The 26,261-nt window shown below is 35.4% G+C and overlaps 1 protein-coding gene across 3 annotated transcripts in view; it reads right to left on the reverse strand.

The window, feature by feature from the left end:
• The window catches only part of LOC149799177 (baculoviral IAP repeat-containing protein 7-B-like), a 78,102-nt gene that overhangs the window by 36,058 nt on the left and 15,783 nt on the right, over positions 1-26,261 (reverse strand). The window contains exons 3-6 of one of the 3 annotated variants that reach the window (XM_089958394.1): positions 24,344-25,044; positions 22,403-22,501; positions 21,528-21,602; positions 20,998-21,120 (exon numbers count right to left, since the gene is read on the reverse strand). In XM_089958394.1, the coding sequence (XP_089814520.1) occupies positions 20,998-21,120; positions 21,528-21,602; positions 22,403-22,501; positions 24,344-25,044 (998 nt within the window). The remainder of the gene's footprint in view (positions 1-20,997; positions 21,121-21,527; positions 21,603-22,402; positions 22,502-24,343; positions 25,045-26,261) is intronic. The other 2 variants (XM_089958395.1, XM_089958396.1) reach the window with 2 other exon arrangements.

Genomic DNA, 26,261 nt, shown 5'->3' on the forward strand with positions numbered 1-26,261 from the left:
TATTTTCTGCACCGGCATCATTATGAATTGGCTCTTGCATCAGTTGAGTTTAGTTTCCATTCATGATAAGGTCTCCACTCATTTCATCACCAGACTTTTTAACTTCCAATATCATCTTTGTGTTAATGTTGTCTTTGATAGAGGCAACGGATACACCAGCATCTGATTCCCCCGATATCACTGATTTTGGCGAGGCTCTTTGCAATAGCGCCTCGCAGTTTCAGAATGATATCTTGAAGGTCCACATTATATATTCATAGTTTTCCAGTTTGATCTTCAAACATCACAAGCTCTCCTCAGTCAACATCTATAAAAACTGGCTGAAAAACTCCATTAAATCTGCTTTCATTGCACTGAGACCACATATCTGTAAATATCAACATATCATTTTGATAAAAGATTCCTAATTGTCTCTGTGACACTTCTATCAATTACCTGATTATGTTTTGCAATGACACCAACTTGCTTGCGCATTTCCTCAATGTCTTCTCTGACTGTATCTAGATATTCTTGACATTTCAATTGTGCCTGGCATGCGCCCAGTAATCTCTGTGGTTGCCTTCATGGCTTTCTTAATATTCTTGGTGCACTTGGTTGTCTTAACAATTGGTAAGGTCTTCCTTTGTTTTTCTGACTGCAACATATCTTTGATATGTTTGCAACTGGTTGTAACAACACAAATCATTTATTATTGTTCACAAACTGATTTATGGCATCACTCCATGAACTCTGATATATCACTAGCAGGTCTGGACATTTTATATCTTTGTCGTGGTTGTTAATTTTGCTGTGTCCGACAGACCCATGTAATACATTTTTCGGGAGGCAGTGCCAAGACTGATCTTCAGTCTATCAGTTATGTCAACACTGAGGAAACTACGTGGATCCTGGGTGACATACACAAACATATTATGAAACGTATTACACCAGTAGTCGGTGGCATACCAAGTTCAGTGAATGCTTGCAAGTCAATGCAAGTCAATGCCATGAAATATCATCTACATGTTACAGTTGTACTGGATTACTTGGCACATGTGTCTATCAAGGTGTTACACAGATCATGTCCATGTTTTGTTGGCCTTCAGAAAATCTACTTGCAGGGATGTCTTAGTGTTTCGTGCATCAATTCTTCATATACAAGACTATCCACACTCATATCTAGGTCATCAGTGATAGGACATCGACTGTTCAAAAGAAATGAATGGTGGATAATTTACTTCTTGATGACAACTGAAGTACTAACATACAATCCATGAATACATCACATTAAGGCGCAATTACGTACCTAGATCCCATATTAGCCATCTCAAAATCAGATTCAGCAATACTTGGCCAAAGATTAACACATGAACTGTGTTTGGGAACATGTCTCTGTGCTTGGACAGGTATGGGCTTTGTCTTTGCAGAAAAGTCAATGAAGGCAAATGCAAAGCTTTTTCTTTCATGATGCCGTACTGAATGTCGCTGAGCACATAACACAAATCATGCCTTCATATTATGTACCAAACCACATGAAAACTCGTACTGCAAATCCAACAAGGGTTCAAACCCATAATGATCGAGCTGTAAAACCTTGAGCTTGGTGAGAAGCAAAGAAGTTCATGTTTGTAGGCAGTCAGCAAAGCAGCTGCATTTCTGGGTCTAATGACCACAGATGTGCAGGTTCTAAAAGAAAGTCTCCAGTAGTGATGCCACTGCTGTGTTAGCAAGTGTACCCAGAACTCTGTGCAGCAAATAACTTAGTGGAAAGCACATCCCTTGGATACAATATACTGTGGGCATGGTACACAGCTGAATATTAAGACTTGATTTTAACAACCATCCAAAGTCTGGGTAAGTACCTCTAAACTACGTTGATGATGAATGTTACCGATATTACCTATAAGCCATTATGTCAGTTCACATCCATGTGCAGATGTGGCTCTCATCCATGACTTGAAATCAATCAATCCTGCAACTGGAGAAAGAATTACCAGATATATACTACAGTATTCACGAGTATTGGAAGGGTGAAGCAGCCATTAAAATGTTAGTAACAGTAATCAGGGCAAAAGTCACCCATGGGATTGCTTAAGCATGGTTAACTAAACAACTGCTGTGGCAGATTTCCTGTGGATGAATTAATGTGAGAATGCCCAATGTAGTTTATCAGGCTGATCGTTTGCTTCTACACGACTAAATATGATGATGGACATACAAGCACATGTTAACCATTGCAGATGCTGACAGAATATACAAAGAAGCTGAGCAGTTGACATAAAGATTCAGGGATTGTCACAGATGAGCTTAAACGTATTTACACACTGGAACTGATAAAATGGCCATGACTGTTACAAATCAGTCTGGGCAAAGATCTTCTTAGAGCCATTGCTATGCTGTTAAGAAAACGTAAGATGTTGGTAAGCGTTGGACAGGTCAATATATATATATATATATATATATATATATATATATATATATATATATATATATCACTTGGTGTCAAGCAGGGACAAACACACCTTAGTGCAATGGAATGCATCCATGAGATGTTTATTTGACTGGATCTGATTTGCTGTATGCATGAATTTGTGTCACTCATTCAAACATTCTACATAAATGTTGTGTTTGAGAGTATTTGCAGCTCCTTTCACCTTTCTGATGTTCTTGCCACTCTGCAGTGCAACCACGATCAAATACATGTTGACACAGTCCCAAATAGTCTTTAGTTTGCTTGCCCATGTTATCCTTGAACTTGCCAACAACCTCTATTGGTGTTATTAAACAGCAAATGATTTTTTTGATTGGCTTTCTTGCTGTGGATTGCTATCAGTCCACCATCATGCATCCAAAGTTTGTCTTGTTCTCTATCACAGACATGGTTGACAAAGATATATTTATGGAGGTTCTCCATTGTGTTTTCAAACATAACATTCTTCACAAGTTTAAAGAAATATTCCTCAAACTCACTCATGGCTACTGTGCTCAAATCCATATTCAGCACTACAAAAAAGTGCTGGATGAAAACCAAAATAACCCGAAAGCTATCTGGAACGTGTTTACAGAGTTTGGTGCAGGGAAATGTAATAGTAAAACTGAAATTTCATCCCTCAATCATGAGGGCATTTATACTGATAATCCAACGGACATTTCAAATATTTTTAATGACTTTTTCGTTCAAATTGCTGAAAAACTAAAATCTGGAACTCAAATATTTTTGTGCTAAAAAACTACCGAACAATATAAAGTTTGAAATTCCTGAAATGAGTCTAGAATTTGTGTTGAAATATATTTTAAAAAATGGATGACTGTAAAGCTACAGGACTTGATACGATTGGACCAAGGCTACTAAAAGTAGTTGCACCTGCAACTGTAGAGTCTAATAAATTTCCACAAACATGGAAAACTGCCAAAGTTAGACCATTGCATAAAGCAGGAACAAAAGATGATGTAAATAACTACAGACCCATCTCTATCCTTCCTTGTCTCTCTAAATTACTAGAAAAACATGTACACGATTCTTTTCTCAACTATTTGAGCACTTATGATCTTATGATAATCAGTCTGGCTTTCGACAGAATCACTCCTGTGAAACTGCACTTGTATCTTTGATTGATAAATGGCTGAAAGCATTAGATCAAGGAGAAATGGTAGGAACTATTATGGTTGATTTTCATAAAGCTTTTGATCTTGTAGACCATACAATTTTGCTTGAAAAACTAAAAATATATCAATGCAGTGAAAACTCCCTAAACTGGTTTACTTCTTGCTTAACCGATTGAGTGCAAAAAGTATCTTTAAATGGTCAACTATCTCAAAGTAAAAATATTAATTGTGGAGTACCACAGGACTCTATCCTTGGACCTCTGTTATTCATTCTACTTATCAACGACTTACCTCTTAAGACTGGAACTTAAATTTCTTCCACTGACCTCTATGCAGATGATACTACACTGTCTGAGATGGGTAAAACCAAACCAGTACTTGAAAATAACTTACAAGATGCTCTCAACAGACTTCAAGTATGGTGCAAGGAAAACAGTACGATCATAAATACAGAAAAAACGAAAGCCCTACTAGTTACAACGCAACAAAAGTGAGCAAAGCTAGATAGCGACAAACTCCAGGTTCTATTTGACATTGTGAGCCTTAATATGACCTCTCAAGATAAAATTCTTAGTGTATTCATAGATAACAATCTTACTTGGTCTATTCACATTAAACACGTTTCAAAAATGGTTAATTCTTATCTTTGGCTACTGAGAAAGATCAAAATAAACATTCCTCTTCAGCATAGGGTCATCTTTTATAAAAGTTATATTCAGCCATATGTGGACTATTGTAAAGTAATTTGGGGTAATACCTCTAACTCAAACATAACAATACTTTTAAGACTCCAAAAGAGGGCTTGCCATTTAATTCTAGATCAATGTATAAACAATTTTCAGGATGCAATAAATAATATAAAGGTTTTAACAATACATGAAAGAATATTTCTTAGAAAGGCCAAATTGATGTATAAAGATTTCAGAAAAGCCATTCCTGTCTATCTAAGCAATATCTTTCACCAAAGAGATGCTGACGGTACTCCAAATTTAAGGTCCATAAGAAGTAAAAATTACATCATACCAAGGCCAAAGAAGGAATTCTATAAAAAAAAAAGGTTTCAATATACTGGTTCACTGGTATGGAACAACATTTCTTGTTTTCATAATTAATGTCTCAAATGAATGAAATCTTTAGACAACTGAACAGTTCTAGTACAATAAATACCACCTGCTTTTCTGTAATTTTGTATCATTTTCACAGCTGAATTGTTCAATGCAGGATGATATTTTATATTTTATATATGTTTGTGTATTCACAGATGCCTGTGCATGTGTTCCTGGCTTGATACTTTGACTTTTAAAATCACTTAATTATTTAGTGTCAAGCCAGATTCTTCACATCATGTTGTATATACTGTATATATTGTACATAACAGATCGAAGGCCTCAAGGTAGATTAGTTCTGTTACTAATTGAGTTACCTTTTCTAAATGAAGTCTTTATTATTATTATTATAAGTAGTAGTAGTAGTAGTAGTATCATTATTATTATTATTATCTCGATACATGGAGTCACCCAGTCACTTTGAAAAACTTAATCACCCGATTGATTGGTTGCATGCACATACCCAATCGCAGATATAACTGTAAATTATGCATATGTGCTGCATAGTTGCTCTTAGTTCTCATGCTTGGAACAAGCTTAGTGCATTCTGTACAGGGATGACAAAACTCTTCAATGATATGACACTGATAAGGAGAAGTAAGTGATTTTGATATAATGATTGCTTCTGGTGGTAGTGGAGCATCATTGTTAAAGTGGTGGATATTTTCTGGATACTCCAAGTCAACTTCATAAAAGTACCCAATGTCACTGCTATAATCGTACCCACATATCTGTTTTTGTATATCCACAGCTGTTGAATCAATCTCCTGAAACCATCCAACAGGCATAGGCAGTATCATCACCCAATCATTTAAGTTATTGGTGACCATGTACATGATATAACTGTTTGGGACAATGGGGTTATATACATCTACGTTTGTGTTGTTAGCTCAAGCATAGCAGTGGTTGGACATTGATATATTCGCTGCCATGAATACCACATTCAATAAAGAGATGCTGATCAATATCAGTGAGCAGTTCCAGTTCTACTTTTGTCTTTGACAGCAGTGAATCCCAGACCATTCCCAGTGATGAGAAATAATGTAGGATCAAGATTGTATTCATGCATGGCTGTATTTCAAAATGCCTCAAAGACATCCGAGAGCAGAAGCACATCTGTTTGCAGGTGCAAGTCATGATAGGCACCGAGGTTTTGACAATGAATGCTGTCTATGTCTTTATTGCATGCATGTAATCTAGTACCTAGATTTTCACACGTCAGTATTAAATAAAAATGTTCTGAAGGTGGCAAATTAGTTTCATTAAATGTATGCTTTGAAAGAACCCATATACTCATATGGATATTTGACTTTATGAAACAGTAAAGCGAACCTTTATTCTTTATTATGTTCTGGTCCATGCGGAAAACTGAATTTGTAATTAAATGCTTCAATAAAACACCAACATATTGACGAGCAATCTTAAAATGATCATTGGCATTCTCTGCAAGGTTCCTCACAAGTTTATCCAAGGAGAAGTTTAAAAACTGCAATGACTTGATGAACAGAAGCAGACCCAACCAAAACGTCATATATTGTTTAATCATGTTGGGAATGATGCTTATTGGTGTGTGATGGGGCAAATTTCTGTCGATCTATGGAAAGCACATTAGTTTGGGCCAGAGAACAATTACATGTAATTAGATTTATGGGGACAGGTGCTTGTTAAATCGCTATACTGCAGTGATTCCAAATGTCTGGTCGTAGTTGTAGAGATTTTTAAATTAAGCATTCGTTTACTTAACTGCAAGACGGACTATTAGGGACACGGCTAATTTCGATTTCATAGTGGCACTGTCAAACTTGGAAAATTTCCAGAAACCGTTAGCCGAAAACTTGGAAAGTCAAGTTGACCCAATTTTGGTGCCTAGATAAAAGGGCGGTAAATATATTTCATCCTGACTGGTTACGCTAAATAGAAGCGTGTTTCCCACACAAAATTTCCTAGCTGTAAATATTCCCCCATCGAAAAATCTAATTAGTCTAAGCTTTGCTGCAAGAGTAAAGGTACAGGGGACTCCGAGAGTCAATTCGGAAGAAATTCTCTCGTAAAACATTTGTCCAAGGGACCGGATATCTGGAAGGTCGACGGACACAATTTTGGCGGTATAAACGAAAATGCTTGAAAGCAAAAAAAGGTATTTTCATCAAATTCATCAGATTCGTTGATACCAATATAATATTTTGCTTGAATTATTTGATAATATGTGCATGAATTTAGTTTTTTAAATTCGTAGATCAATTCTCTTGATATAAGTGTAACTGTGTTGAGTTTATATATATATATATATATATATATATATATATATATATATATATATATTCGTACAATAATCTTCTTATGTAAGGTTGTCCAATTGTTTGAATTAGTCGTCTTGTTTTATAGGAATTAGGTTCTAAGAATTTTCCTGTATTACTTTAGTTAATAGCCATTAGGAAGTACATTAATCTTATGAAACTAGGTTTGTTTTGGTCTGCTAGGCTTGACCCTATTAAATAGCCTTGGGTATCTGTTTATTACTGATAGTAAGATCTGATAACAAGAGGGGAGTAATGTTCTATTCCCAGTAGAATAAACGACAGAAAATTTAGGTTGTTCTCTGTTTGTTTTCAAAGGGGAAAATAGCTCTTCAGACATATTCCCAGAAGTATCCTCAGATGTACCTACGCACTGACGTATCCAAGTATATGTGTATCTTCATGCTTACATATCCACCTACCCAACAAAATTTGAGGGCCGAAGGGAGGCGAAACAGTAGGAAGGTTGGAGAGAAAAAGGTAAAGGAAGGAAAAGGAAAGGCGAAACGAGAGAGAACAGCTACAGTGAAATTGGAGTACCAGAGATAAGAAGGTTATGCAGTTGTACAAGGCAACGACTTCGATTGTTCATTCGATTGTATGATGTACTAATTCTATCAGTAAGACAGATCAGCTATTTTTATAAATATATTTGTGTTTTGAAATTTGGTGAAAAATTTATTCCAAAAGAAGCGTATCTTCCTAACGTATTGTGCTATCACCATTGTTTACGTAATTGATTCAATTTTGATTTTCTATGTACGGGGGCTCGAGTCGTTCAGTTCTATATATCTGCTTAGATCTCTATTTATTCTACCTATAAGTTTACTTGATCGGGGCAATAATACCAAGGGTAATCATCTCCTAGATAACGAGAACTGAATAAAGCGGACACCTTGAAAGAAAGTACAATCCGCCAGTCAACCCTCACCCTTTACAAAGAGTGGGTGTGTTTTACATGGTGCATTTGATGCAAGTCCCACTGCTTCCATTATCAAGTGGACATCATACTGGCAAAGGTTATGAAACACAACAGGAATTGGTGTTTTGTTTGGATAAATTCAGCTACAGATTGCATGGATTGTGTGAATCTCTTCTACACATGCCAGTAATGTTAGAGTAACGCTGAACTTTTTTATCGATGGAGAAGAAATCACCATCACTGATTGAGCAATGAGTGTCTGTTACTAGTAAACTTGGTGATACTATCATTAGTCATAATCATGTCTGGGGGCAAGGTGAGCTGTTGCTGGATCCATTTCATAGTAACCTCAAGCTATTTATGAAACACCTCAACCAAATCCTGGTGAAGACGATACTGGTGGCTCAGCTGCTCCATCACATCTGACTACAGTGTAGTAAAACCCAAATGAGACTTGTTTAGCAACTTGAATTTTCTTTGACTGAACCTCTGGGTTAGCCTTGAAACCTATAGTTTGACAGGAATGTTCAAACATTCAAAGTCTGTGTAAATAACACATGGAACTTTCATCTTCCATTGCACTGCAGTTAATTTTAGAATGTTATTACTGAGTTCTGGCATTATCTCACGCTAAACTTTTCACTGATTCCACCACAGTAAAAGTCATGGTCATCAAACAGCTGTTGTTTGGTGAATAAATGCAGGTAATGTTGACATAGAAACATTTTCTCCTTATACTTGCTATGACAGTGAAGCAGCCAGGAAAGATTGTTATTGATGCATAATAATACTGTGACTCTGAAGCATTCAGATCACTCATAAACAGCATATCCATCCATCTGGGTCTGCGCTTTCAAATGTTTGCCCTGTACATGTGGGGATAGTGCAAGTGAATAAAAGACCGTTGTACCAAGCAAACACATTAACAGCTATACTGGGTTTAAATTATTTAAGCTTTCTGACTAACCTCCATTGGAAATTCTGTCACCAAAATTGAGTTCGTTCAGATATTACTGGTATTTCCACAGCTGGTCAGTGTTGTCATTTGTGGGATGTAACGTGGACATTAGTGCTCATTTAAAACAGTCATTATTTTCAACATTTATTACCAACTATGGCCAAACATACTTTGTTGCTTACATGTAACTCGAACAGAGGAATAGTATGTTTTGGGATAAATGAAGTTCAACTTTTTCACATCTGTCAAGAGTCCATCTGGAACCTGCATTGGTTTATTTTTCCTATGTCTCAAGAATATTTTCAATGCCTTTGTTGATTTCATTTTAGTACCTTCAACGTCTTTATGGTTCAAGACTATAAGTGGACCACTATGAATCTGATGACTTAGTGGCATAGTCATATGTACACCAAAAACAATATCCGCGTTAACTCTGGAGACGCCAGAGTGTATCATTGATAATTGCACGATAATCTTCAAAATCACCATGATGTTTATGTAACTGACAGACAGGCACTTGGTCTCACTGAAAAACATACTCGACTGCCTCAACATCAATAGTGGCTGCGATGCATTAACAGCTTTGTTTGTCCTCAACTACACATGCAATTTCTGCCCGCGTGGCTTTAGGAGGAATTTTGTTGCATGAAGCTCTCTCACAGATGTGCAAGAATGTCAGCTTTTCTTGCATCTCTTGGTATCTGTAGATTATGAAGCTCATGCATAGATAGTTTCAGATACTGTACTATTAATGTAGCCATTACAACTGGCTGTGATCATTGATTAGTCCTAATAAAAATCTAGAATGTTAGCTTTTCATGTATCACTTGGTATATATATCCCACACGAGTTGCCTTGATTAGCAGTAGGCATACTGGTGTATAAGGGGAAATAATTGTCTAATTTAAAATTCTGTCAATAAATGTTCTAAGCATTTTACTTTACCAGGCTCATAAACTACGCTCACTTCAATCCTGGCTATTATTTCATCAATTTATGCATCTTTTCCTAAGCTGCATTAACGTTTCTATAACGATAAGTTCTATATTTGCTAAGCTGACGAATCTCTGCCACACACACGATAATACTTGTGAACAGGTCTGCATAGGCAGCAAAACTGATTATGCTATTTTACTCCAATACCATATATAAGGCATGATCGGGCATCTGGGGTGGGTGGGAGGAATCTGCGTAAAAAGTCAAAAATTCTGATGATGAGATGGAGGAATGAATTTGTTTCTTGCTCCATGCATAAGTATGGCTGGAATCAGCTTGATTCTAGATTTCTAAGGTCCATAACTTACAATGTGTACAACAGTTTCTCTATGTACACTTTGAACAATGGATACTGTCTGGGTGAGTGTTCCAAGAGCCGTTCTTGTGGCCACTCACTGACCCATGAACTGTTCTCACTATATTCTGTTGAAAAAGTAATAACGACTTTATATATATATATATATATATATATATATATATATATATATATATACGCCCTTGTATATAAAATAGGTAAATAATATACGACCCATTTTACATGTATTTTTCCTTTGCTAGTAAAGGCATTTACTGTTGTAAAATTTCTGAGGAAAACAAATGAAAATTACACAAGGAATTACAGTGAGAGCATGTGTATGGGTATTATAAATATACAAGGACAATAATCTTAATTCCAACAAGAGACTCTCATTGTTCCTGTTATTATTACACTATTAAATATGCCCCATGTATCTTAAGATGTATATTTTAGAAATAAAAATTAATCCAAACTCGTTAATGGGTAGGACACACAAGGTATTTTATGTCCCTTAAAGAATTAAAATTCTAAAGGAAGAATTTTTTTTACTGGCATGGATATTTAATTATGGAATGGATAGTGTAACACCGAAATATCATAGAAAGAAAAACTGCAGATGAAGACCACTATATGTGGTACATGTTGGTTCTGCAACATTATATTATTGTGCAACCAGCAGGGTGTCCTTGAAAAAGATGACAGTTCTACACATCACATAAGCCAAGTTCACTGTTGGATTACATCATACTGACAAGTTCTGCTCTGTGGGAGGATGAATTCAAATCAAATGGTTGGTGGTTTTTCGACATGAAAAAGCATAATGCTACACAATAGCGATGGGTAATGTATTGCTATTAAAAAGCATAATGCTACACAATAGCGATGGGTAATGTATTGCTATTAAAAAGCATAATGCTACACAATAGCGATGGGTAATGTATTGCTATGAAAAAGCATAATGCTACACAATAGCGATGGGTAATGTATTGCTATTAAAAAGCATAATGCTACACAATAGCGATGGGTAATGTATTGCTATGAAAAGCATAATGCTACACAATAGCGATGGGTAATGTATTGCTATTAAAAAGCATAATGCTACACAATAGCGATGGGTAATGTATTGCTATTAAAAAGCATAATGCTACACAATAGCGATGGGTAATGTATTGCTATTAAAAAGCATAATGCTACACAATAGCGATGGGTAATGTATTGCTATTAAAAAGCATAATGCTACACAATAGCGATGGGTAACGTATTGCTATTAAAAAGCATAATGCTACACAATAGCGATGGGTAATGTATTGCTATTAAAAAGCATAATGCTACACAATAGCGATGGGTAATGTATTGCTATTAAAAAGCATAATGCTACACAATAGCGATGGGTAATGTATTGCTATTAAAATATATATTACCTGCTAAATTTCTAATACAGATTGTAACAGATTAATTACGTTTAATCTGTGAGACCAAGACCCAGAAAATGTCAAATGGGCATGCATGGTTAATAAAGCTGTCAAAATTTTAGAAAACTTTCTGGGTATCCATTGATCCTAATAATCAGTTACCTGGGTACCCAATCAAAGGGAAATTGTATTAGTGTCTACAAACCTGAAGTCCACATTCTTTTTAATTCACAGTATCTGATATATATCACTACCTAATGTCTTCTGCTACAAAGTCCATGAAATTCATCCTCAAAGTCTGATAAAGTTCTGAAATCCTGCATCATCGTCTAATAATTCAATTTTTATGAATTAAACGGATTTTCTGCAATATGACTGGATGTAAATGGTCAAGTGATACTGATATGGGATTTTTTACAAATTGATAAATTCAGGGACTACTTTTGGTTTTTATACTGTTTGCAACATAAATAAACATTGCAGACACGTTATTGTGAAACAATTGTTACATCTTTTAAATTTTTAATTCAGCAAATAAATATAAATTATACCCTTTTTATACTTTTTCCAATATTCTTCGATTGCAATGCATAGTTTACTGTACAATTTAACGTTTGTGTGCTACATAGTCAAGCAAAATGGCAGATTACGGTGATTTTTCACTGCAATTTTCTGTGGAGTCTTTTTTAACGATTAGATGACAAGGAGTTAAATGAAATAACAGCAGCGACTGAAGCAGATGGAGATGGATTTGATGATGTTGTGATGGATGTTACAAGCACTGAAAATGAAACAGAACAACAGAGATTGATAAATTCCCTCACAGAGCACACCATGACCTCTGTCACCCTAGCCATACATGACAACAACAATAACAGCGTGGGAACTGGGACAGTCAATTTTGAGGCCACTGAGGGATATAAACCAATATTCAAGAAATTATCTGAGGACTTAAAAGCTATTGAAATAAATCAATACTCAGAGGCTACTGAATGAAACACAAAGTAGGGCACTGGCATTTTCAATGGTAAATTTTTTTTTAAAAATTCTTCAATTTTTGCTTATTTTCAAACGTGTGTGGGTGTTGGTGGCATGGTGCAAATATGACCACTCACACAAAAATACAAACAAATATTTATGAGTCCTTTATTCAAAGACTGAATAAAGTTTTTAAATGGTAAAACTACAAGAAGAAGATAATCAGATTATTCTCATGAAATATCTTTGAACATATAGAATAACATAGTGCATACTTTGTTGAGATGACAATGTTATGATGATATCTCCAACAATGTGTCTTAACACCATTGAAAAATATATATAATAATCCATAAAGTGATTGTTTTGCTAAGTTAAATTATTTTGGATGTGAAGTCATTAATTTCAATGAAAAAGAAACTACATAACTTTTTGCATTACTATTTTTCTTCTCAAGAAATAAATCTTCTGTATAAATTTGAAAGACTTGAAATGTTGAAGGATATAATTACTAATGTCACCCTATTACATACATAAATCCCAACCATAAATATACAATATATGAACAAATTGCAGGACATGTTGTCTTTATGTGTATTTCAAAATGATCTTGCCAAGTGTAAGAATTGTATTGCCATGAATATTTTTGTTTACTTAAAGCTTGATGTGTTGAAATTATTGGATACAAACTTGACTTCAACACAATCAGACCAGACGAGCTGAGTGGCCACTTAAGAAGGTTCTACGCTGAGGCCCAACCCAAATTTTTATCTTCCAGTGTCAGAGAAATGTCAGCCGATCAGGCGCAAGAATATCACAAGAATTCCTTGAACAATGTTTGTGCAGCCATAAACAGATACTTGAAGGACAATGGAAAAGATATTGACATTGTCAAAGACAAAGAATTCAAAAATGCTAATACAATGTTAAATGCAAAACTGAAATTGAATTTAAAATCAGGTATTTCAAGGCCGACCCAGCACTATCAAGTAATTTCACTGGACGAATTATGAAAAATCAATGTGTTTACTCAAAAATTTGACCCCTGTTGCCCTTTGATTCAGAATATACTGCTGGCTATCCATTTTGTGACCAGCGGTATAGAATTTCACCATCAACTGACAACAATATCCTTAAAATTTTAAAATGATGAATCTGGCATGGAGTAGATTACTCTAAATCATGAAACAGTTCCAAAAAAACATCAAAGTGGATGGTGTTGATGAGAAGCTTGAAGACACATCAGACAAAAGATTGTATGCAACTGGCACAAACACTTGTCCAGTGAAATCTGTAAAATAAATCCTTCAGAAATGTGACAAAGCAACAAAGGCCTTATTTACGCAATGCAGTAAAGAATCACTAAGATCTCCAGAATTCCCTGACAAATGGTATACTTGTGAACCGGTCAAAGCAATTATCCTCATTCATGCCAGACATCTGCAAGAATGCAGGAGTGCAACGCTATACTGGTCACTCACTCCATCCAACAGCAATTCAAGCTATTAGTGATGCTGGGTTTGCAACCAGAAATATTTTGTTTATGTCAGGCCACAAAACAACTAATTAGTTCAGTTTTGGAAAATATGGCTAATGGTGGTCAAGCTCTGTCTGTATCAGACCCTAACACCAACCCCCCTTTCACTTCAGATTAAAGTCAGCAACCACTGATAAATTCTCCAATCTGAAATTTGAACACTTCCTTCCAGCACTCCAACACTCAACTATGCAACCAAACAAAACATATGGCCGGTTTTGAAAGCAACTCTACATTTAACAACTACACATTTAATTTTACATTAGATAACTGAGTGGGTCTTGTTAAGTATTAACACTGTTGAAAATGATATAAAATGTTATTCCTGTATAAAATTTATTTAACTATTACCTTTATCTTGGTATGTGATAACATCATCTTGTTCATATTTCGATGTTGTTGATTGATAAAATCCATAATGATTTGTGATGTGATTTGGATTTTTAAAAGTAGCTTTAACAATTTTCCAGTCATATCGCTACGATGTCTGCAATGTGGCAGTTTACAGTGATGTCTAGCACTGGGGCATCATGCCGCAGACATGTAGCATGATGTCCCACCCAGTCACATTATCCTGACACTGGGCCGACCAGTCCTAACACTAACCTCTTAATGCTGAGCGCCAAGCGAAGCAGCTGTTAGTACCATTTTTGTAAGTCTTTGGTATGACTTGGCCGGGGATTGAACCCACGACCTCCCGCATCCGAGGCTGACGCTCCTACCACTAGGCCACCGGAGCAGTTCCATAATGATTTAAGGTTTGACTGGAAATTTCATTTAGCACACTTGTTTTATGCCTATCAGTTGTTATTATGTAATGTCATCTGACGTAGCAGATAGGACTGACTAAAATTAAACAAGAATGTTGGGTTTTTTATATATATAAAAAGAAACGCGCTGACACTATGGGAAGCCATTGCCTAAGATGTAAAGTATGAAGTTTCTGAATAAACATAACTGTGACAGTAGTCACATTTCATTTCACATTAGATCACGTAATGAGTCTTGTGAAGTATTAACGCTGTTGAGAATGATATAAAATGTTATTCCTGTATATAATTTATTTCATTGTTACCTTTATTTTAGTAAGGGAAAGCTTCATCTTGTTCATAAAGTGTGTCCCCACTATAGCGCGCTCCGTTATAACGTGAATTCAGATATAACGTGGTCGTGGTGTGGCTCCCGAAATTTCCTATACATGTATTTTTCTTGTGCACAAAAAACAAAATCTTAAAAAGTACGACAAAAAAGTAAAAAGTTGCTTATCATTTTGGGGAAGAGATCGCGTGTGAATAATACAAGACAATCGTGGCTTGGCTCCTGAAATTTTATATGCATTTTTCTCGTACACGAAAAAGTATTTTCTTCTTCTTAAAAGTAAGAAGAAAAAAAAAGCATAAAAAGTTTATTCTGGGATCGCGTAGGTCTTCGCCAATGTCGCAAACTTGGATTGTTTTTCCTTACTGGCTGCAAAACACACCTTGTGGCTTTTTATTTATTGGCGACATTGTTGGCTGTTTAAACTTTTACATACGACCATTGGATTGAGTGCAGAAATTCGGAGGCCCCATGAAAGGAAGCCGCAAATTGGATATAAAATGCACTGAAATTTATCTATTGTTACATAAACAAATTCTTTGTCCATGCTGACAAACCATCTAAACAGTGCATTGTTATATCATAATCCGCTTATCTTGACATCTAGCATGAGTTCTGTATGTTGTGAAATATCCGCTTTTTTGTTGTTGACATTTCTGGTAACAGAGATCAACCGGACGAGGCATTGTCTCGTAATCTATCTTTCATCGGATTTTCGGCCGCTCGCTAGTAATTAATATATTTACAAAGACTGATGTTTGTAAGTGGATGGTAAGTAAAATTCCTCTTCTTTTCACTCAGAATTAAATCCTTGAGTACACTCACATTTTCTGTAATAATCCCTGTCATCAGAACACCTGCGTCTCTATCGTCCATTGACCCTTTGTTAATTTTCAGATGCATGCGTGGAAGGCAGCATCACGCTGCTACCACAAATGTAAAAAAAAATACATCTTACTTATTGGTTTATTCAGTAGGCATAGAGGGACAGTAACTAGAATAGTCTAAACTACGGCCAATTCCTTTTTAAAAATGTACCCAGATAAAATAGTTTGCTGAAATTTCAAAGGAAACAGACTACCTTTGAAGCACCGACTGTTATGAAAACGTACTCAGCAAATGGAATAAAATACCAGTCTCAATCATGCAATACAATTATTTCATGTTGCCACCACAATAAGAAATGGGCATTCGTTTGGTTCTCCAAAGCTGTCCCTTAGTGATGACTTCAATAGCACATGCACCCTTCATCAAAGAAAGCCGACTACAATCTTTTAATAACAGCAAAGAACTTTTCTTCAAAGGAAGTCAGTACCAAACTTAAATAAAAGTGACGGAATCTGATGGATTTTTGCATTTTCCAACGTCACTGGAACACATTAACTGTGCTGTGAAAGTTTCCTTTTTGTAAGGAAAAAGTTTATGCTTACGAACGCTACCAGCGGTGGCTTAAAACACAAACTAACTTTTACCGACTAGGAACATATTTTAAAGTAAATGTGTTTCGTTATTCATTACGTGATTGTGCTATGTTTTTCCACTGAATTCAGACTAATATGACCTGTTACAAAATTACTAAATATTTTAAAGCTGTGTGTGTGCATATTTTCGATGGATTCACTTGTATTGTGGATTCAATGTATATGATGAGGTTCGCAGGTGAGTACACGGTGTTGATACTCTATTCATGCTATACATTAGACATTTATATATCAACAGGATTCACGTATATCCCAATTCATTGTTCTCTAAATAAAGTAAACTATTATATTATGTCTTCTCTGTTTTAACTACAGGTGTATTTCTCATTTAATATTCATCAATTTAAAATGGCAACTTGCCGACGAAGCACGTATTTTACAGCCCGCATTTATTACCCCCCACACACATACACACAATTTTTTGGGGAGTACATTTTCTTCAGCTAACTGATTTGGTTGCATATAACACGGTTTGGTATATAACGCTGTCTGGTTTTATGGCTCCCAACTACCATGTTATAGCGGGGTCACAGTGTACGTCCATGTTGTTCATTCATAAAATCAATAATGATTTCAGGTTTGACTGGAAATTTAATCTAGCACACTTGTTCAATCCGTATCAGCTGTTATTACGTAATGTCATGGTCATCTGACGTAGCAGATGGGACTGACTAAAATTGAACAAGAATGTTGTAAATAAATTTAACGTGTTGAAACCACGGACAGCCTTGTCTAAGATGTAAAGTATGAAGTTTCTGAATAAACATAACTGTGACGGTAGTCAATCTGTTCTTGTGATTCTGTACAGGTTATGTACACCACTCCCTCGATAACTCGAGCACATCGGGGTCCAAAAACATCGACCGCACTATAAGTGAGGCACGAGTTATCGAGGGACCTATAATATAAGCCCAAAACCAATAAAGTGATCGACGACATAAAGGCAAAAGAAGGGGGGGGGGGCGGTTTAGGCAGATTATAGTGTTGAATACTCACTTTATAATCGTGCTGAGATTAACTGTGAATAAATATCTCTTCATAACGGTGTACTTTGTTTATTATTTCCTCATAGAGTAACATTAATTTCAGGATAAATTACAGTATATTGAGGCGATCATCGAAAACATTATTCCACGTGGTTTTCATTCACTTAACATGTGTACCACTTCACACATTTGTACTATGTCACTAATTTTTATGTTGAATTGGATACATTCTAGTTTTATTGTTTGATCCAAATTAGACGGTTTTTTATATACAAAAGATCAACTCTTTTTGAGAAACAGTGTCGATCGAATGATAGATGTAAAGATTTTATTGCGGTAGAAAATGAAAAACAAAAAAAACAAGGGTTAATAATTACCAACATGAATTTAATGACTCTACAAATTTAAAACAACGTAAATTAGAACACGATAACACTTGCCATTTGTGACACGCTTGACAAATATCAATTCAATTTTTGAAAAAAAATCAGTTAATTTTTTGTGTGTTTCTCCTTGGTTTCTCTGTCGCCGAGCAAAATCCCTCAGATTTCTCAACTTCATGAGCTTTACATAGTCAACATTTTGGGTCTCTAGCCACCGTATGGCAATATAAAGATTTGATTGCTTCCTGTGCGGGGGAGGGGAGGTGGTGCAACATCTGCGTCTGCATCACTTTCAACACTTGTGGTACTCCAGTTAGAATCGTCTTATGCTGCAAATTTGTTCGTTATAGAATTAATTATTGTTTCATCTGACATGTATTCGGCTGTGGGACAATCATTGTCAGCACAAATCCACCCTCCATATCATCAAGAGAAACGCCCATCTCAGGACCATGAGTCTGTACGAATTTCTCCCAAACAGCCTCGGCATTAATGACATCAGTTTCACTGAAACCTTCAAAGTCACTATCATCGTCGCTGTCTCTGTTACTGTTTTGCTTTACGTCAAAGGCAGCAACAAGACCCTTAATCCAGCACCCCAGGTCTCTTGTAATCGATTTTTTAATGCAACAAACAATTCCCCAAGTTGTTGATCAAAACAAAGCCGGCATGTAATTAGGTTCTCACAGAAGTACTCACGGGTTTCGATGTGACGGTCGATTGACTCTTTTCATGTTTTCATAGAACAGAATATGTTGCGATTATAATGTTTACACTGAAACTGAATTAAAGGATTAGAACGTGACTTTCACACTGAAAGACATTTAACTGGTGTTTATTTCATTCTCTGTTGCCACCTGTTAGCATTCACCAGAAGTTTTCATTGATCGCTATTTCACCAGACTGTTTATTTACAGTATACTGACAACTATTTATCATAAAAAACTTACATATGTTATCTTATTTAGAACTTGCAAATTTCACAGTATGGATTCTATTTTTATGGGCATTAATCACCATTTTCGATGATAAACGAGCGATGCATCAATGCTTGATTTACCAGTTCTTATCGTAATTTTTTCATGTTTAGCATATTTTAAAGATATTTAAAATACATTTTCTCTGAAAAAAATCGGGAGCCAAGACAGACACTGCGTTATAAGCGGGATCGCGAGTTATCCGGGCACGAGTTATTGAGGGAGGGGTGTATTATGGGGTGATGTGAAGCGGCGAATGAAAGGAAAGTACGCTGTACTTAAATTTGAATTCATTGTTGATGGAATACGTTGATTTGACGATAGAAAGGATGAAATATGGAATTATAAGGATTAAATGATCATGGTTGGGTATCTATCGATGTGTAAAATATTACCTAATCACTCACAAAGTCCTTCTGACTTTATTTACTTTGTGAGTGATTAGGTAAAATTTACACATCAATTAGTACCCAACCATGACCATTTAATCCTTAGTAAATTGTCATGTTTCATTCATTATCAATATCGTCAAACTCCCTTTCAATGGCCTCACTGTCATATGTGGATGCTTATTTTGAGACTGAGCTTGAGCTTTCCAACACTTTGATCATACAATTTGTGAAATCTATTAAAGGCTGCACATAAATACATGTCAGTTGTGCGGCAAGATCAAATAACCACCCTTTGTTACTTGCCATTGAACCACACTTGCGGCTCAATCAAAGGGTTGTCACAAGAGAAAACAAGCTATGGGATTTAGGTCAATTATTTATTGGAACAGTCAGACCTCTGACTGGCACATAAAAAAATACACATATTCGAGGCTCAGTCAAAAGGATTGTCATCTTGAAAACAAGGTTAGTATTGCCTTAACAAGCACTGGCAGAAAATTTGTATATTGGTATCGGGTACCCTATGACTCATTTTATTACCCAGGTAATTGTGAATGGCAGGTGTGTACCCGAGTACCCAGGTACCCCGTTTACAGCTGTAATGGTTAAAACATTACTTCATGAGAGTGCCATTGCAGATTTAATCTGACAATAGGCTAATTTTAAGTCTTTGCACCGTACTAGAACCAGCTTTTAAAGTGAATTATTAATAACTAAATGGAGTAATTAACACAAGCCACTTTAGTTAAAGAAAGATGTAGACAAAAACATACAATGTTCCATGCCTTCTTTAAGCCAAGCTCTTGAGCTGTGAACATTATGAATTTGATAGAGTATTTAAATATCGTGGGGCATCATTCATAATTCCAATGGACTTTTAATAAAATTAGCATGGTTATAAAAGTATTTTGTTCCTCAGATGTTTCTTGTCATGAAGACTGTACTTCTATGTGACAACTGTATTTATTCATGTGACAGGATGTGATTTTTGGAAGGAATTTATATTGTTCAGCTAATTATTTATTCATTATATTTATATTTGAGAAAAACAAAGATTTCTTAACTTTGTGCCCTCTTACACAGAAAATGATACCATCATAATTACATTCTCTCTCTTCTATCTCTCTATCTCATCACTTAAGCGATTAGAAAAATACTTTTTCTCACATCTGCAAAAAACTCAATACACCAAAAACTTCTCAAAATCAAATTGGAGGGGAAGGAGGTACCATAGGTTTTCAGTTTTGAATGGTTTCACTACATCTATATATATAGACACACACACCAAATTATTATATGTAATTTTCTTTCTACATGTCTATACATGAATTTGATTTATTACTATACCCCAAACAGAACCTAACATTGCTAAAGGTATTTAATATTGATACTGGCTTTATAAATCATCCTGATTTTTCACAATTTAGTAAATTATGTACATTTATTCAAGGTTACCTTTTCGCAAAATTATACAAGACCATTAAAAATTGCATATCAAAAATGATTTTATACCATTCTGAAAAATCGCAGATGTAATATCAAATCTCTAATGACATTTAACTGCTATAAAAACTGAGAAAATAGTAGATACCTCTATTTCCGGATGCAGATCGATGAACTGCATTTCACTGCTGTAGTAAAAACCAATTTGGTCTCTCTGATTCAAAAGAATTCCACTTGGTACAAGGCTTGAAGAAGATTCAAGCTCACTTTCCTGCAAAGTCAAATATCATAATTGCTGAAGAAAAGTACACTCTATATGTTAAGTGTAATAATAACATTTAATACTATGTCTCAAGTCTGCTGTGGCAATTATTTACAAACACTATGATATCTTTTTAACTTTAATATAGGTATTAATAATTTCATAAAGATAGAAGACCAAAAGCGTTAATATCGTTTACACTTCAGAGCGAGAATGTAAAATTGGTCAGGAATATTTTGAGAATTTAAATTTCCTGAATCAGGACCAGCAGTGATTTTTGACAAAAATCAAAAATATGCAAATCATTACCAGCATAGGTGCAGATTATAAGCAACATTTATAACAAGGAACAGGCAGTAAGTACAAATTTTTGTCTCTGTAACCCTCTTTTCAGCTCTTTTGCACAGGTAGCATACCATAATTGGGAAACTCAAATTATTTCTGCCACCATGAAAACGATTAGGTCCAATGGCACCTCCAACGGCACCTACCTAGATGAAAGAAAGGATATTACAGCTAATGGATACAAGGTAGGTAGGTTGATTAGTAGGAGAAGTGAATGCAGTTGATTTTCGATTTGTCTATATGGACCAAGAAATAAATCTGAAGTCTGTCATGGCAATTATTTACAAATACTAAGGTATTGCTTCAACTTCAAAATGTGTGCGTGTGTGTGTGTGATTTGGATTTTTAACGTAGCTTTAACAATTTTTCAGTCATATCACTACGATGTCTGCAGTGTGGCAGTTTATAGTGATGTCTAGCACTGGGGCATCATGCTGCAGGCATGTGGCATGATGTCCCATCCAGTCATATTATCCTGAAACCAAGCAGACAAGTCCTAACACTAACTTCTTAATGCTGAGCGCCAAGCGAGGCACCTGTTAGTAACATTTTTATAAGTCTTTGGTATGACTCAGCCGGAGATCAAACCCATGACCTCCAACATCTGAGGCAGACGCTCTAACCACTAGGCCACCAAAGCGGTCAAAATGAGAAACTTCATTACTCTGGCATATTATAGGTATTAAAATTTCATAAAGAGATAGAAGACCAAAAACACTGATATTGTTTTCACCTCTGAACAAGAATGTAATTGCTCAGGAATATTTTGAGAATTAAAATTTCTTAAATCAGGACCAGCAGTGATTTTTGACAAAAATCAAAAATATGCAAATCATTACCAGCATAGGTGCAGATTATAAGCAATATTTATAACAAGGAACAGGCAGTAAGTACAAATTTTTGTCTCTGTAACCCTCTTTTCAGCTCTTTTGCACAGGTAGCATACCATAATTGGGAGTCTCAAATTATTTCTGCCACCATGAAAACAATCATTACTGACGATGTTCTCAACATTGTGCTGTGCTTCAGGTCCAATGGCACCTACCTAGATGAAAGAAAGAATATTACAGCCAAGACATACAAGGTAGGCAGGCTCATGTGTAGGTGAAGTGAGTGCTGTTGATTAATGACTTGTCTATGTAAAAGATGGACCAGGGGTAAAATAATTACTTGGATGAGTCACTGCATGTAGGACATCAAGATGATTTATTATAAAGGTTTTATTTCTTTCACATTGTTGGCACTTGAGTGCGCATATGCCACTGCTCTCTGTTGGTTCCAACCGGCAGCCATTCCTACAGGACTGATTGCCAGTCCCCTAAACAGGCTGACTCAACCTCCTGACTCAAAACACCCAGTTCATATCTACTCCTGGTGACATTCAGAAACATTTAATGTAACAATATGTATTTTTACTTATTGCACAAATTTGTTACAGACTATTTACAAATCTTTGTGCATTAATTTTGTATAGTTGAAACAGACCACTAATAATACACTGTACAGTGGAACCGGATGTATTATATGTTCCTTGTATATATTTATCAAAATGCTCTTGTTATCTGAATATGGAACAGATATATTGCCATAAACCATGCATAGCTCAAGGAGATGTAAAGCATTTCTGTGTCTATTTTTAGAATTGTAACTCAGAATATTTAGTCTTAACATTAATCTATCCTTTTTTCGAGATATGGACATGAAACAACGATAACCATATTGAGTGAGTTAATGACACTAAAAGGACGGTAGGCTGATACATTTCAGCCTATGTCACACTTAGATGTACCTATATAATATCATGGGAATGAGCGTTTATGGAGAATTTAACAATGCTAATATGATGCATCCCTGTGATAATTAAATTTCTGCTCCTGCATGAATTACATGATTACAAGTAACTTTTAAAGATGGCATAATTGCTTAGAATTAAATGAGGAATAATGCAATGATTAGTTTGAAAAGTTGTGTGTGTGTCTATATATATATATATATATATATATATATATATATATATATATATACTGACTCAGTAGTGAGTTACTGTGTAAAAAAAAAAGGGTTGAGTCAATGAGTCATTCTTGGTATGTGACATTTCAAATAAACATGCAACAAGCATATAATATGCCTGCTACCTCCTTGAACAAAATATCTAAAACTTAACACTCTGACAGGATCACAAATCTTATTCTTACATTCTATTGCCCGTTTATTTTATATTTGTGTGGCATTTTCATAGAAATAGATAAAATAATTTAGTCATAGTCATGTGGTATTTTAATACAGAGCAGTGCAATCCTTCAAAGGTTGCACTGTAGCAAAAGATTCTATATGTCTATCAACGAACTCGTTTTATTACTATACCCGAATCGAAAAATTCCTAAAACTGGACATGTAGTGATTAGCAACAAAAATCGACAATATTTAAGTCATTACTGATATAGATGCTGATTATAAGCAACATATATAACCAGGAACAGGCAGTAAGTACGAATTTTTGTCAATGTAACCCTCTTTTCAGATCTTTTACAAAAGCAGCATACCCTAATTTGACTTGTGTATAGTGTATCCTTCCTTACTTGTGCTGGGAGATTCAAATATTTCTGTCACAATTAAAACAATCATTACTGAAAATGTTCATGACATTGTGCCATACTTCAGGTCCAATGGCACCTGCAAAAGCACCTGCCTTGGTGAAAAAGGGTATTAGAGCCAATTCATATATAGGTATGGAGCTTGATGTATAGGTGAGTTGAGTGCAGTTGATGTTGAATTGTCTATATAAATGATGGGACTAGAAAAAAATCATTACTTCAAGTCACTGTACATGAACATCTGGATAATTTAATATTGAGGTTTTATTTCTTAGATCACAAAATCTGGTTACCTCTTCTTCAGAAACATGATTCACATCTGGTAGTCCATTTGCACTGCCAGCATTTGACCTATGGAGATTTGGGGCTTCCATTGACAATCCTTGAATTTTCTGCTCATGCAGCTGTTGCAGAAAAGGGCATCTTGGAGACATAGTTCTATGAATATTATCAGGCTCATCCATTGGACTCCATCTGTTACATCTGCATCTGCATGCAAAACATTTAGTTTTTATTCCTTGTCTTCCATGTCGAATATAAAAGAAACCTGAACGGGCCAGCAATACACGAAAATTATGTGAAAATTCAGTGCAGGAAGAAAACGACAAAAATCGTTTCTGCTCATCTTCCATGTCCTCTTCATATTCCGATGAGGAACGAGAGTTTTTGAAGGCGCTGTTACCAACAAAAGGATAAACCACAACGTCATAACGAGGAGGAATATTGGAGCTGGTTCCAAATGCATGGAGTTCTTTAATCAAATTCATGTTCTGCTTACCCTGATTCTTTCTTATGAAATAACTTGTACGTTGGTCTGGTGGATGCACCACGTTTTGATCTCTCTTTATCTTCATTGTGCAATGCAGTTGAAAATGTTTATTATCATTCAGAGGATAGGTATTTGCAAGTCTGATTTTGCCATGAACTGGTGTTTTTCCAATATTTTCTACAGATCTGCATTTCATTTTCCTATGACAATCTATACAACTGATATCTGCAAGAAAAAGATTACTTGTCAGAAACTGAATGTTTCAAGCAAATTGTACATTATAAAGAAACCTAACAACACTGAAATGCAGCTACTCATTTCAGGACATATTAAAGGGTCCATGGCTGCAAATGTTAACTTAGTACAGCAGTAAGTCATTGGATGGTCAGCTAAAATTGCATACCTACAATATCCGTATTCCATATTAGTATCCAGTGTTTAACTACTAAAGGGATTGTGCAGGGCTTCGCCAATGCCGCAAACTGCGATGTTTTTTACTTATTGGCGACAAAATATACCATATGGTGATTTATTTTGCGACAACATTTTTTAAGCTGTTTAAACTTGTATATACAATCTTGGGGTTTGGGATGGAGAAATTCAAAGGCACCATGAAAGAAAGCTGTAAACTTAGATATAAAATGAACTGGGAGCTATCTATTGTTACATTAACAAATCTTTTGTTCATATTGACAAACTCGTCTTAACAGTGTGTTTTTATATCATAATCCAATTATGCAGACACCTTGCCTGTGTATTGTAAATGCTCTGATACACTCAGATAGTCATGCTACCAGAACAGCTACAATCAATTTGCCTACAAAGACAGGAACAGGAACGACTGCAATTGACTAAGTGAGGGTTCTTTTCTTTTTCATGTTTGATTTCTTTTTTCAATGAACCCAAAAATTAGTTCTGCCAAAACTTCAAAGAAAACTGATCACCTTTGAAGCACTGATTGATCTGTATAAATACTAAGTAAATGAAACACACAAAACAAGAAACAAAGAACAAAAAGAGGTCTCAATCAATGCTCTACGACAATTATTTGATGTTACCACCGCAATAACAAACTGACCTTTGCTTGGTCCTCGAAAGTTTGCATTTAGATGTGACTTCAATAACACATGTAGCCTTCATCAAAACAGGCCAACTACAATCTTCAAGAAAAGTAAAGCACCTATCATCAAAGGAAGTCAACACCAAAACAAATATAAAAGCAATGGAAGCTGATCGATTCAAACACTTTTCTTGTGCCATGGAAGTTTCTACTTTGCAGAAAACATGTTTAGGCTTATGATCACTACCACAAGCAGCATAAAACACAAATTGTTACGACTATATGGTGACAAATTTAAGTAAAAGAAACGAAGCAAAACCAACAAGTTTTGTAAAACTTAACAAACAATTTAATTATTAAAATGTTAAATGAAAAATATGAG

This window comes from Sinohyriopsis cumingii, chromosome 5 (assembly GCF_028554795.1).
Source record: "Sinohyriopsis cumingii isolate HCF-2022 chromosome 5, ASM2855479v2, whole genome shotgun sequence".
NCBI classification, from domain to species: Eukaryota; Metazoa; Mollusca; class Bivalvia; order Unionida; family Unionidae; genus Sinohyriopsis; species Sinohyriopsis cumingii.